The sequence below is a fragment of the Adiantum capillus-veneris genome, chromosome 7, assembly GCF_014529385.1.
Source record: "Adiantum capillus-veneris isolate H3 chromosome 7, ASM1452938v2, whole genome shotgun sequence".
NCBI lineage: Eukaryota > Viridiplantae > Streptophyta > Polypodiopsida > Polypodiales > Pteridaceae > Adiantum > Adiantum capillus-veneris.
The window spans coordinates 121,648,249-121,663,825 of NC_140937.1; the positions used below are offsets into that span (position 1 = coordinate 121,648,249).

The following is a 15,577-nucleotide window of genomic DNA, read 5'->3' on the forward strand; positions in this document are numbered from 1 at the left end:
TTCCATCAAAGGGTTTTTTTCTAGATGTGTATCTATCTTAATCACATATTGTGACAGGTGGAGGAAAGGCTTGCAGAACTCAGCAGCAAGCTCTACGAAGCACAGGAGAAAAAGAAGTCTGTCCAGGATGAGGCAGACTTGTGTGGAAAGAAGATTGACCGTGCAAATCAACTAATGTCTGGTCTTGGGGGAGAAAGGGCAAGGTGGACTTCTCAGGCTGAAGCATATGGAAAATTATATGTCTTATTAACCGGAAACATCCTTTTAGGGGCAGGAGCAATTACTTACTTGGGCGTTTTTACTCCCAGCTTTCGAGAGCAATGCCTTCAGGTAAGCTGCTCAGTCACTATTTCTTTGTTACTTCTCTGCAGTATACTCCTGAAGCCTTCTAAATAGTCTGATTTCCTTTCGATGCTTGTATGTGAGAATTGTCTAATAACTGACACGAAGTGTCAAGGTGCATCTGCTAAAGGTCAAGTAGTCAGTCCCATTTTTCCTTCTATGTAACAAGGTTTCAGACCTCTTTAAAAATGCTTTCTTGCACCTTCCTCCAAAACGTTTGTTTTTTTTTTAGTGGCATCTAAATGCTCTCATCATCATGGTTTATTGGAAACCTCAACCTATCCATTCCTGCTTTAAAACCTTGGATGTTTTTCCCTCTGCAAGTATAAAAAAAGCACAGCCCCTGTTTATGTTCAGATGCATCCCCTCAGCTTTGAGATTACATGGACACCAATGGCTTTAAAGCGAAGCGCAGCCAGCTAGTTCAATAGACTCTTAAGGTTTGAACTTGCAATATTTACGTCTGCAAAAAAGGCCTAAAAAAAAGTGCTCGGTCAATGAGAGTGCCGGTATTGGTCGAATGAGTGTGGGCCAAGCTCTGCAGTGATGGCTGCTCCTCTGGCTGTCCCATATCTAGTGAAAAGAAATCTGTAACCCGTCTCTGGGATTGTCGCTCTCTAGCTCTCCCCAGTAAAGTGTCTCTATATCTGTGTAACTCAAGTAGGTATAGTCCAAGACATCTTTGATCCTCATAACTCATGACCCTAGAGAAAGGACCGAAACCCTCTCTGAATAAGCAGTGGAAACCGCCCCGAATCTCATACTACACTGTGCAATCACATATGTAATGTAGCTCTGTCTCTGGCTCTAGCTGGCATAAGCGGCATATCCTGTTGTCTGCTGATATCCCTCTGAATCTACCAGCCTCAATCTCCGACTGATGTGAGGATGTGCGTATCTGACCAATGGCACACCGCAAACCATGAGACATATGTGTATCCATGTAGTTGGGTCGAATCACAAACCCATCTCTTGTGAGGTGGAGAAGATGCTCTCTATAGAAAGACATCTTCGTGCCCAACTCCTATGGCGGCTCTATCCATGTCCTCATGGTATCCAACTGGATGAGGTCCTGACGAATGAATCTAGTAATCTCCACCCGTATACGAGACATCGAGGGTGTCTGAAGAGAGTACTAGAAAGGGGCAACCTGTCCATGGTGAAGCCATGCATCTGAAACCATGATGTCATTTGTGCAGACTGTAGCGCGGATAATGTGTCGTGCTCTCTACAGTGTGGGTGTCCCCCAGTGCAATGTCTTGCTGAGAGCAAGTCTGTTGTACAATAACTTGCTGTAGCAGAATAGGAGAGAGCTTTTCTGGAGAAGGTGATCGCGAAGATGGGGAACCTGATGACAAGGAACGGGTGATGTGATATGTGGAGGTATAGGTGATGAGGTTGAAGGATTTCTACACGGCGTCAAAGGTCGTCTTCTGTGATAGTACTTCAGAGGGCTCAGTAGTGGGCTTTGACGCTCAACTGACCTCCTTGTATGTGTCATGCAGTGACCTCCAATCCAACCAAGCTTTGGGTAAGAGAACCTTGAACTGGCTGAAGATTGGTCTAGACTCTACTAGACCAGACGAGTGACTAGACCAGCTGGACCAGGGACGAGGGACGAGGAGGACTAGACCAGGGTCGAGGGGTCTAGACCAGAGACGAGGCAAGTTGGACCAGGGCGAGAGGGGACCAGGCCAGCAAGGCGAGAGACTAGACCAGCTAGATTAAGCTATCAAGGGTGAAACTGGACCAGACCAACAGGCTGCACAGGCGAAGCGAAGAACCCAGCTACTCAACAGAGTGAGACTTCAGTTGAGGTCCCACCGTGATCGCCAAAATGAGAGCACCTCTAGCGCGGATAATGTGTCGTGCTCTCTACAGTGTGGGTGTCCCCCAGTGCAATGTGCGTGACAATCTCACTCAACAAACAGAAACTCTCTCAACAGAATGAAATACAAGAAACCATGGATAATAACAGAGACACAGCAGTAGACCAGAACATGTGGACTCGACTAACTCAAAGGACCTTGTACAGATGGAGTGGCAGCACACTCAGCTCTAGCCCAGGACTCACAGGTACAAGATGGGGTGTCGAGGCTCAGATGTGCATGGATGGTGTAGCAGTGCTCTGTGTAAGACTCTCTAGACAACTACGTGCAAGATAAGCCCCAACTCCCCCAAAACGACTACTGATATGTACAACCATAAGAGCCACCAACGGCCCATAAATGTCCAGCCAGCTAAGTCTATCTCCAAACTGAGTGGTGGTGGTGACCTGGCCACGACGTCCACTAGACCACCGTAGGTACCCTGCCACGTGTCACTCCCAGCCAAAGGGTCCGTCCAGTGTGAACCAGACCAGCTGTAGCTAACTGTCCAACTGCCTGTCCTGTGAAGTGATACTGTAGCAGGCTACACATACCAGCATGAAGTGTCTCCCTGAAGAGCTAGCTATTTGGAAAACTCAACGGCCAGTCTAGCATATCTGTCTCTAGTAGTATCCCACAAGCTTTGCACAAAGGAGACTGATCTGGTAAGCGCCTCAATCTCATAGGAGGGGCAGCTAGCTCTTCTCGAATGATAGCGTGGGGTACGGAGGCCTTGGCTTTGATTAGTCGAGAGATTATAGATACCAAGGGCCTCTCCATACGTCTCCAACCATCTTGGCATACAGAAGGTCCCAATATCTACACCGCATACAACATAGTTGAGGCTACTAAAGTATTCAAGATCCATAACTTTGTCCGAGGTTCCTGGAAATGAACCTGCGAACACATCCTCTCAAAGCCTTCCAAGGCCGCAAAAGCTCTAGTCAATCTAGTCCCTCTGCTCTCCCCAAAGAGAACCTCGGCCCAGTGAAGACAACCCCAAGGTAAGTGTATGCATTTGTATACTCTACAATCTCCTAACAATATGTGAAAGTCGGTGTTGATCTCCTGATCCACTGTGGTGTGGTGTTAAACACCATATCCTTGGTTTTACCAAGGTTTACAGACAATCCACTATCCTCTGCAACATTGTGTAATGCATCCAACTGTCACTGCATACCCTTTGTTGAGTTAGAGATCAACACAATATCATCAGCATATAACAACAATGGGATCCACGTCCCTGCCAGCTGGGCACCTCTATCACCCTCTTTGTCAATGAATCAGACACCTCATCAACATACATATCAAATAGAGTAGGAGACAATGGGCAACCCTGTTTCACCCCAATGGTGGAGTGAACTAAATCAGATATCCCCTTCGGGGTGCGTAAATGGCCCATCACTGATCTGTATAGAGCCATAATCCCCCAAATCAACACTATGGGCACCCCCATCTCCTGCAGTCTACAGATCAATCGAGCTCTGTACCATGTCAAATGCTTTGCGGAAATCCACAGAGCTACAATAAATCCGTCTCCCATTTGACCTACCCTCCACAATGATGGCTCTGAGTGTGAGAATATAATCAAGGATGGAGAAACCCCTCCTAAAACTAGTCTGGCCCTTTGCTCGTCCACCCTCACTCTCTGCCCAATTACTCAACTTGCTGCTCAAGAATGGATGCATACAACAGTGCCAATGTGTGCCCAACCATAATAGTGCGGTAATTCCCAAGCTCTGTAGGATCACCTGCCTTGAAGATAGGCACAATAGTAGACAACATCCAAGTCTCAGGTAACCCCTCACATATGGCACGATTGAACAACACTGCAAGAACCTCTACCAGCATATCTCTAGCATGTATAAAGTGCTCTGCTACTAGACCATCATGATCATATGCCCTTCTCGTCCTCATCCTGTCAATGGCTCTCTTTACCATCTCACTGGTAAAGAAGGTGCTGGTAGGTGGGCATGTCTCTATAGGATCCAGAAGGGGGTCCTGTCCAAGAACTGTATATAACGATGTCGAATACTTGCCCCACACATCAGGAGAAGTAATCACTGAGGGAGGGGAGTGCTCATGAAAGAATTGGCATGCATCTCCCGAGTCTCTACTCAAGAACAGCTGATACAAGTCTCGCTCCATCTGGGCCAAATTAGCCCGTTTCTTCCGTCCCAAAAGGCGTCGGGAAGCAATCAGAGTGTGTCTATAAGTGATGACTCCTAAAAGAAGATCTCTCTGGATCTGGGCTCTCATCTCTCTGCACTCCTCATCATGCCGACTATTATGGGGCATGCTCCCAGAATGTCGCCTCCTACCCAACTCAGTGTGTGGATATGCCTTTGATGCTGCAGCATGCAATGTCTCAGTCAGTAAGTGGTGCACTCCTCCACTGAGAGACCAAGACTAAGTGGCGAGAGAGAGAGAGAGAGAGAGAGAGAGAGAGAGAGAGAGAGAGAAATGAAATGAAATGAAATGTTATATTAACGTCTTCAAAAGGCCAAAATGACCTATGAGACCAATCAGTTACAAAATAGTGAATCTAATACCATGTCTGGGTACAAAAGAACTAGAAGTGGAACAAAATACTACTACTACTACTACAATCTAAAACTACGTGGGTGTAGCAGCTGATACAATAGGTACCCGGTAAACTGGATGTAACAGTGTGAGAAACAAAGATGGAAGAAATGGTGAGGATCCATCCTCATCTGCACTCTGGATGTCGAGAGAGTATGGCTCGAATCCTCTACTGTAGTCTCCGTTGATGTTGTGTAGCCTCTCTCCTCAATCGTGGCCGTATGGATCTTTGTAGCTCCAGTGCTCAGTCGATGAGAGTGCCGGCAGTGGTCGAATGAGTGTGGGCCAAGCTCTGCAATGATGTCTCCTCCTCTCGCTGTCCCATATCTAGTGAAAAGAAATCTGTAATCTGTCTCTTTGACTGTCTCTCTCTATCCCTCCCCACTATAGTGTCTCTATATCTGCGTAACTCAAGTAGATATAGCCCAAGACATCTCTGATCCTCATAACTCATGACCCTAGATAAAGGACCCAAACCCTCTCTGAATAAGCAGTGGAAACGGCCCCGTATCTCATAGTACACTCTGCAATGACATATGTAATGTAGCTCTGTCTCTGGCTCTAGCTAGCATGAGCGGCATATCCTCCTGTCTGCTAGTATCCCTCTGAATATATCAGTCTCAATCTCCAGCTGATGTGAGGATGTGTGTATCTGACCAATGGTGCACCGCAAACCATGAGACATATGTGTATCCATGTAGCTGGGTCGAATCACAAACCCATCTCCTGTGAAGTGGAGAAGATGCTCTCTATAGAAAGCCATCTTCCTTCCCAACTCCTGTGGCGGCTCTTTCCATGTCCTCCTGGTATCCAACTGAATGAGGTCCTGACAAATGAGTCTAGTAATCTCCACCCGTGTAAGAGACATCGAGGGTGCCTGAAGAGAGTACTCGAAAGGGGGCAGCCTGTCCATGGTGAATCCATGCATTTAAAACCATGATGTCATCTATGCATACCAGCATGAAGTATCCCCCTCAAGAGCTAAATGTTTGGAAGACTCAAGGGCCAGTCTAGCATATCTGTCTCTAGTAGTATCCCACAAGCAGTGCACAAAGGAGACTGATCTGGTAATCGCCTCAATCTCCATAGGAGGGGCAGCTAGCTCTGCTCGAATGATAGCATGGGGTACGCACGCCCTGGCTCTAATAAGTCGAGAGATCATAGATACCAAGGGCCTCTCCATATGTCTCCAACCATCCTAGCCTATAGAAGGTTCCCATAACTGTACACCATACAACATAGCTGAGGCTACTAAAGTATCAAAGAGCCATAACTTTGTCCGAGTTTCCTGGAACTGAACCTGCGAACACATCCTCTCCAAGCCTCCCAAGGCCGCAAAAGCTCTAGTCAGTTCGAGTTTCCTAGAACTGAACCTGGGAACACATCCTCTCCAAGCCTCCCAAGGCCGCAAAAGCTCTAGTCAGTCTAGTCTCTGCTGCTCTCCCAAAGAGAACCTTGGACCAATGAAGACAACCCCAAGGTAAGTGTATGCATCTGGATACTCTAAAATCTCCAGACAATATGTGAAAGTCAGTGCTGATCTCCTGATCCATTGCGGTGTGTTGTTAAACACCATAACCTTGGTTTTACCAAGTTTAACAGACAATCCACTATCCTCTGCAAAATTGTGTAATGCATCCAATTGTCGCTGCATACGCTTTGTTGAGTTAGAGATCAACACAATATCATCAGCATATAACAACAATGGGATCCAGGTCCGTGCCATCTGGGAACCTCTATCCCCCTGGACAGGACCCCCTTCCAGATCCTATAGAGCTATACCCACCTACCAGCACCTTCTTTACCACTAAGATGGTAAGGAGAGGCATTGACAAGATAAGGACCAGCAGGGCATAGGATCATGGTGGTCTAGTAGCAGAGCACTTTATACATGCTAGAGATATGCTGGTAGAGGTTCTTGCAGTGTTCTTCAATCGTGCCATCTGTGAGGGATTACCTGAGACTTGGATGTTGTCTACTATTGTGCCTATCTTCAAGGCAAGTGATCCTATAGAGCCTCGGAATTACCGCACTATTATGGTTGGGCACACATTGGCACGGTTGTATGCATCCATTCTTAAGCAGCAGTTGAGTAATTGGGCAGAGGGTGAGGGTGTATGAGCAAAGGGCCAGGCCGGTTTTAGGAGGGGTTTCTCCACCCTTGATCATATTCAGACACTCTGAGACATCATTAAGTAGGGCAGGTCAAATAGAAGACGGATTTATTGTAGCTTTGTGGATTTCCGCAAGGCATTTGACATGGTACCGAGATCTCGATTGATGCGCAGACTACAGGAGATGGGGTGCCCATAGTGTTGATTTGGGGGATTATGGCTCTATACAGATCAGCGATGGCACATGAACGCGCCTCGGAGGGGATATCTGATTAAATTCACACGGTTGCCCATTGTCTCCTGCTCTATTTGGTATGTATGTTCATGAGGTGTCTGATTACATTGACAGAGAGGGTGATAGAGGTGCCCAGATGGCAGGGACGTGGATCCCATTGTTGTTATATGCTGATGATATTGTGTTGATCTCTAACTCAACAAAGGGTATGCAGCGACAATTGGATGCATTACACAGTTTTGCATAGGATAGTGGATTGTCTGTAAACCTTGGAAAACCAAGGTTATGGTGTTTAACAGCACACCGCAGTGGATCAGGAGATCAGCACCGACTTTCACATATTGTCAGGAGATTTTAGAGTATACAGATGCATACACTTACCTTGGGGTTGTCTTCCTTGGGCCAAGGTTCTTTGGGGAGAGCAGTAGAGACTAGACTAACTAGAGCGCGGCCTTGAGAGGCTTGGAGAGGATGTGTTCGCAGGTTCAGTTCCACGAAACTCGGACAAATTTATGGCTCTTTGATACTTTAGTAGCCTCAACTTTGTTGTATGGCGTGCAGATATGGGGACCTTCTATAGGCCAGGATGGTTGGAGACGTATGGAGAGTTCCTTGGTATCTATGATCTCTCGACTTATCAAAGCCAGGGCCTGCATACCCCATGGTATCATTCGAGCAGAGCTAGCTGCCCCTCCTATGGAAATTGAGGCGTTTACCAGGTCAATCTCCTTTGTGCACTGCTTGTGGGATACTACTAGAGACAGATATGCTAGACTGGACCTTGAGTCTTCCAGACATTTAGCTCTTGAGGGGGATACTTCATGCTGGTATGCATAGATGACATCATGGTTTTAGATGCATGGCTTCACCATGGACAGGCTGCCCCCTTTCGAGTACTCTCTTCAGGCACCCTCGATGTCTCTTACACGGGTGGATATTACTAGACTCATTCGTCAGGACCTCATCCAGTTGGATACCAGGAGGACATGGATAGAGCCGCCACAAGAGCTGGGCACGAAGATGGCGTTCTATAGAGAGCATCTTCTCCACTTCACAGGAGATGGGTTTGTGATTCGACCCAGCTACATGGACACACGTATGTCTCATGGTTTGTGGTGCGCCATTGGGCAGATACGCACATCCTCACATCAGCTGGAGATTGAGACTGATAGATTCAGAGGGATATCAGCAGAGAGCAGGATATGCTTGATCATGCGAGTTAGAGCCAGAGACAGAGCTACATTACATATGTCATTGCAGAGTGTACTATGAGATGTGGGGCCGTTTCCATTGCTTATTCAGAGAGAATTTTGGTCCTTTATCTAGGGTCATGAGTTATGAGGATCAAAGATGTCTTGGGCTATATCTACTTGAGTTACACAGATATACAGACACTATACTGAGGAGAGATAGAGAGAGACAGTTGGAAAGACAGATTACAAATTTCTTTTTCACTAGATATGGGACAGTAAGAGGAGTAGCCATCACTGCAGAGCTCAGCCCACACTCATTCGACCACTAGCAGCACTCTCATCGACTGAAAGTAGGAGAGGGTGGGCAGCCCTGCTTCACCCAATAGTGGAGTGAACCGGTGTGGATAGACTCTTTGAGGTCCGTACATGCCCCACTACTGACCTGTATAATGCCATGACCCCCCAGATGAGCTCTGTGGGTACTCCCATTTGCTGTAATCTGCGCATCAATCTAGCTCTGGGCACTGTGTCAAAAGCTTTGTGGAAATCCACAAAGCTACAATAGATCCGTCTCCCACGCAATCTACCCTCCTCAATGATGGCTGTAAGTGTCAAGATATGGTGAAGAGTAGGAAAACCCCTCCTGAACCCTGCTTGCACGGTTGCGCATATCCCCTCCCTCTCCACCCATCTACTCAGCTGTTGCTCAAGAATAGATGCGTACAACCGTGCGAACGTGTGTCCAATCATGATAGTGCGATAACTCCCAGGCTCCATAGGCTCTCCCGACTTGAAGATAGGTACAATAGTAGATAGGCTCCAAGTATCAGGCAAGCCCTCACACATGGCACGGTTCAACATAACTGCTAGAAGCTCTGCTAGTAGATCTCTGGCATCCGTGAAATGCTCAGCCACTAAGCCATTATAATCATATGCTCTCCCAGTCCTCATCCTGTCTCAATGGCCTTTCTCACCATCTTAGCGGTGAACAAAGCACATGTGTGTGGGCACGGGTTGGGGGGGTCGGGAAGGGGGGTCTGCTCAGGAACTATGTACAAGGATGATGCATACTGGCCCCAAGCCTCTGTAGAAGTGATGGTGGGGGGGGGGGGGGGGGGGTGCTCATGAAACAGCGGCCATGCCTCACGTGAGTCTTGACTCAAGAATAGCTGGTATAGATCTTGCTCTAGGCGAGCCAAAAATGCCCTCTTCTTCCGCCGTACTAGGCGTCGGAAGTCAATCTGTGACTGTCTGTGAGTGATGTCCCCCAAAATCACCTCCCTCTGAAGTCTAACTCTAGTGTCCTAGCATTCCTCATCATACTAACTGTTTTGGGGCATTCTTCCCGAACGGCATCTCTGCTCAGGCTGGGTATGTGGGTATGCCTCTGCTACTACATCATGTAGTGTCTGTGTCAGTATAGTAGTAAGCTCCTCCAGAGGTTGCCCTGGCTGCTCTGTGCACAGGCGTCTGTAGATCCTATCTATGTATAGAGAGTCCATCTCCCACGTGAAGGTGTAGCGAGTAGGGGCTGCTGCCTGTAGCCTGTGTCCTACACTAAACTGAAAAGAGATGGTCAACGACACAAGAGCATGATCCACTGCCACACCAACACGTCTGGGTCCAACCGTGAGATCCTGGATACTAGAGATGAGGCTCGGCTGTGCCATGACATAATCCACTGTGCTGGCTCCATGTCTGTGTGGAAAGCATGTAAAACCCCTTGTAGCGGGAAATCTCTGTAGGCCATTCAAGATGGCCAATCCAGGTGCAGTCCCGATGTCTATCAAGTGTCATCCATTCTCAGTGTGTTCTCCATCTTGATTATAATCTGAATAGGCCCATCTCTGCAACATCTAGTTCTCTCAGCATCTCCTCTGAAGTATCATAAAATATTGTCTGATGATGGGACAGTCCTAGCATTGAAATCCCCTAGAATAATGATCTCACCATCTCTAGAAAACTCCCATATGTTATCATCCAAAATAGAAAAGGGGAACTGTCCTCTGGGTGGTGCATAAACTGATGTACTCGGGGGAAAGTAGCAAATAGCAATGTAAAGATATCTGCCTGTCTCTGCTCTCAATCTCACCCACATGTACCTAGCTTGCTCATCCCTGCGGGCTATATGTATCAATGGCTGCAACTCCTCCCTGAGTAACACTGCCACTCCTCCTGAGCCCCGCCCTCTGTGCTTTGATCGTGTCTCCTGTCTACAGGCTGTCTCCCATCTTTATCCACTAATGTGAGGCATAGACTGCCCAGGGGCCTGATGTGTCTCAGAGTAGAAGACGATGTCTCTTCCCGTAAAACTATCCTCAAAAGCACCCACATCAAGGCGCATAGATCCATTACAATTCCAAGTGGCAACTTTGAGTGTGGTCCCATAGGCCTTGCACCGTCATGTGGAGCGCTGCTCTACAATCACCACCCGGCCATCTCTGTAGAAGGCAGTCTTTCCCTTCTCCCTTGCCGCTTGAATCTCTGGCATTACCTCTCTCATATGCGCAAGTTGTGTGAGAGTGAGGTCATCTCCAAGGAATATGCCCGTTTTCTTTAGTGTAGGACGCTTCTTCAAGAAGTCCTTTGCCTCCATGGATGGGAAACGGATGCGGAGAAGTTCGTCGACTTCCCCTTCCACATCATCTCGGTCTTTTAGACCGGTTACTCTTGTATGCAAAGCTCTAGTTTTCCTTCGCTTCTCTTCTTCTAAAGTCATGTTGATGATTGTTGGAGTGGGGACAGATGTGGTTTCTTTCTCTTTCCCTTTCTTAGCGACTTCTATCCATTTCTCGGCCTCATCCGCCTTCTTCTGCGTCTTTGTGATCACATCCATCCATGAAGACGTCTTTACCACCTTATGTTTCTCCTCCTCTTTGATCATCCATACCTGCTCCTTGATGACCTTGATTTTCTCTATCACCGAGGGCTGGAATTCCCCTTCCTCTAGTCTACTACTTACTCTATCAGCAAGCTCTCGCTTGAGGGCTGTGACCTCTTCTCTGAGTGCTTGTGAATCCGCCTTAAGTGCTTGTGGCTTTGCGTGCAAGTTCTCTTTCTCCTTCTTCCATTGCGCACCTTTGTTGAGAAACATTTGAAGAAGGTTGGCCTTCTCTTTCCACCATCCCTCCGTATCTGCTTTCCATTCTTTCATCTCCCTTTCCATTTGTGTTATCCGCTTGTTTGTAAGCACAAAGGTTGCCTTCGTATGGGGCTTACACACTGGCGAAGTGATCATGGCCTCCACTGGCGAAGGGCCCATGGCCTCCATCAAAAACAAAACCAAAAACACAGTCTGCACTTCTAAAAGAGAGGCCAACCCACTATATCCGCACTACGCATACATCCATGTCCTGCATAATGCATACATATGTTTTCCTCATATCAATCATACATTTTCCTTTTCTACTAATTTCATGTTGCCTATAATTCCCTGCTCGTGAAAGTTCTTGTAAAAGAATTTTCTGTATCTGCAGGTCTGAAAATGCAGAATTTCGAAAATTCCGAAATTGTGAAATTTTCCCCTGTATTTCTGCAAGTCTGTCGGATATATGCACCTGCGGGGGTGAAGCGGAGGCGGTGGCTGGCGTAGGGGGCTCCTCCTGCTCAAGAGGACCAAAGCGGTTCCCCGTGGGAACCCACTGCTGCTGAGTAGGCACCTGGGGGCCACTCTGAGTGCCAGGCTGTCGCTGTGGCCCCTGGCGTCGACGGCCACGGGCCTGCTGCCACCCCTCCTCCGCTGGAGCCCCAGGCTCGGAGGGTGGCGCTGAATCTGTGCTCTGTGTCCTGGCTGTGGCTGCGGCCCAGCCTTGGCAGGCTGGGGCTGAGGCTGGGGTGCGGGTCGTGGTCTCCTCCGTGGACAGGCCTTCGCTAGGTGGCCCATCTGTCTGCAAATGAAGCACTGGTTCGGGAGACCCGAGTACTCCACACTCTGTCTAAACCAACCCCCACTCACCCGAGGCAGAAGGATGACCTTCGGGAGCGTGTGGGTATCTCTGACCAAAACTCGAACTGAAGGGATGCCAGCCGCCTTGGCAGCTACTGATGCTGCCGTACGAGGTGTCTCTAGGACAGTTCCGATGGCGGAGCCAATCCTGGAGAGAAGTGGAAGGTACTCCCTCCGTAAACCCGGAAAGCAGACTGAGATGGGGATGTCCGCCTCCTCTACTAGCACATCCGAAGACGGGTCAAAACCATGTCGCCACTGTCGAAAGTGGGCCTGTGATGCTCGGATGGCCAATGGACTCATAGCTATGACCTTGGAGGCCATCTCGGAAGTCTCGAACTCAATCTGGTAGTACCCCCGTCCGAGAATCTGGACATCCAAGATCTTGCCCACCTCTGCGAGGAGGCGGGCCTGGAGAAGGTCTCGCAGCTCTCCTCTGCTGGGACGAGTGCCGAGAACCTTGCAGATGACAGAAGTCGCCTGCAAGCGTTCTACCTCTGTGGCAAGGCTCGCTTGCTCTGCCGGCGTAAGAGCAAGTCGAATGGTGGGCTCAGCGGGGTCGGGCGAGGGGGCTTCATTGGAGTCCCTCTGCGGTGGAGCATGAGCCGCCATCTGTGTCTGCTATTGGTAAAGAAAAGGCGGAGGATCGTCGACGAAAGAAAGGGGGGGAAGACCTGTTGGACCGAGCACGTCAAAGGTGCTGGCGACGCCCGTCAAGCAAGAATGGAGAGGGAGAAGGCTAACGGTAAAAAGCAAGCGAGGGGGGCGGACAGTGGGAGGGGGCGGGCTGGCGAGGTTGACTGCGGGAGCTGCTTCGGGCTGGCTGGGCAGCAGGCAGCAACGGGGGGTAGCGCGGGGGGGGGGGGGGGGGGGGGGGGGGGGGGGGGGGGGAGCGGCATGGAGAGCTGGCTGAGCTGGGCAGCGGGCAGCTGCGGGCTGCCAGTGCAGCGGACAGCTGCAGGGGTAGCACGAGGGGAAGGGGGCAGCGCGAGGTGGACAAGCGGGAGAGCAGCGCGAGGGAGTGAGGGAGGGCGATGGCGCAAGAGGGGAGAGGTGCGAGCAGCAGCGAGCCAAAAAAAAATTGTGGGGTGGTATTAAATACCATGACCTTGGTTTTACCAAGGTTGACGGACAAACTACTTTCCTGGGCAAACCTATGCAAAGCATCCAAGTGACGTTGCATCCCCTCCGGAGAATCGGAGATCAACACAATATCATCAGCATATAACAATAGTGGAACCCATGTCCTTGCCAGCTGTGCACCTCTATCACCATCTCTCTCAATGTAGTCAGAAACCTCATCCACATACATATCAAATAGAGTAGGAGAGAGCGGGCAGCCCTGCTTCACCCCAATAGTGGAGTAAACCGGTGTGGATAGACCCTCTAGGGTGCATACATGCCCCATTACTGACCTGTATAATGCCATGACCCCCCCAATGAGCTCTGTGGGTACTCCCATCTGCTGTAATTTGCACATCAATCTAGCTCTAGGCACTGTGTCACATGCTTTGCGGAAATCCACAAAGCTACAATAGATCCGTCTCCCACGCGATCTACCCTCCTCAATGATGGCTCTAAGTGTCAAGATATGGTCAAGAGTAGAAAAACCCCTCCTGAAACCTGCCTGCCCGCCGGTTGCGTGTATCCCCTCCCTCTCTACACATCTACTCAGCTGCTGCTCAAGAATAGATGCGTACAACCATGCCAATGTGTGTCCAATCATGATAGTGCGATAATTCTCAAGCTCCATAGGGTTTCCCGACTTGAAGATAGGTACAATAGTACATAGGCTCCAAGTATCAGGCAAGCCCTCACACATGGCACGGTTAAACATAACTGCTAGAAGTTCTGCTAGTAAATCTTTGGCATGCGTGAAATGCTCAGCCACTAAGCCATCATGATCATATGCTCTCCTAGTCCTCATCCTGTCAATGGCCTTCCTCACCATCTCAACGGTGAAAAAAGAAGATGTGTGTGGGCATGGATCGGGGGGGTCGGGAAGGGGGGGCTGCTCAGGAACTGTGTACAGAGATGATGCATACTGGCCCCAGGCCTCTGTAGAAGTGATGGCGGGGGGAGGGGGGGCGGGTGCTCATGAAAGAGCAGCCATGCCTCACATGAGTCCTGACTCAAGAATAGCTGGTATAGATCCTATTCTAGGCGAGCCAAAAATGCCCTCTTCTTCCGCCGCACTAGGCGTCGGAAGTCAATTTGTGGCTGTCTGTGAGTGATGTCCCCCAAAAGCACCTCCCTCTGAAGCCTAGCTCTAGTGTCCCGGCATTCCTCATCATACCAACTGTTCTGGGGCATGCTCCCCGAACGACGTCTCTGCTCAAGTTGGGTATGTGGGTATGCCTCCTCTGCTGCATCATGTAGTGTCTGTGTCAGTATAGTAGTAAGCTCCTCTAAAGGTCTCCCTGGCTCCTCTGTGCACAGGCGTCTGTAGATCCCATCTATGTATACAGAGTCCGTCTCCCGCATGAAGGTGTAGTGAGTAGGGGCTGCTGCCCGTAGCCTGTGTGCTACACTAAACTGAAAAGAGATGGTCAACGACACAAGAGCATGGTCCACTGCCACACCAACAGGTTTGGGTCCAACCATGAGAGCCTGGATATTAGAGATGAGGCTCGGCTGTGCCATGACGTAATCCACTGTGTTGGCTCCATGTCTGTGTGGAAAGCATGTAAAACCCCTCGCAACGGGAAATCTCTGTAGGCCATTCAAGATGACCAATCCATGTGCAGTCCCCATGTCTATCAAGTGTCGTCCATACTCCGTGTGTTCTCCATCCTGTGATAGTCTGGATAGGCCCGTCTCTGCAACATCCAACTCTCTCAGCATCTCCTCTGAAGTATCATAAAATACTGTCTGATGATGGACAGTCCTAGCATTGAAATCCCCTAGAATGATGATGTCACCATCTATAGAGAACTCCCATATGTCATCATCCAAAATAGAGAAGGGGGATTGTCCTCTCAATGGTGCATAAATTGACGTACTCGGGGGAAAGTAGCAAATAGCAATGTAAAGATATCTGCCTGTCTCTGCTCTCAATCTCACCCACATGTACCTAGCTTGCTCATCCCTGCGGGCTATATGTATCAATGGCTGCAACTCCTCCCTGAATAACATTGCCACTCCTTCTGAGCCCCGCCCTCTGGGCTTTGATCGTGTCTCCTGTCTACAGGCTGTCTCCCATCTATATCCACTAATGTGAGGCATAGATTGCCCCGGGGCCTGATGTGTCTCAGAGTAGAAGACGATGTCTCTTCCCGTAAAACTATCCTCAAAAG

General features: G+C 49.1%; 1 protein-coding gene across 1 annotated transcript in view; it reads left to right on the forward strand.

The window, feature by feature from the left end:
- Positions 1 to 15,577, forward strand: part of LOC147454535 (uncharacterized) — a 291,300-nt gene that overhangs the window by 192,600 nt on the left and 83,123 nt on the right. Inside the window, exon 42 of the mRNA XM_086516456.1 lies at positions 58 to 330. Within this exon, the coding sequence (XP_086372582.1) occupies positions 58 to 330 (273 nt within the window). The remainder of the gene's footprint in view (positions 1 to 57; positions 331 to 15,577) is intronic.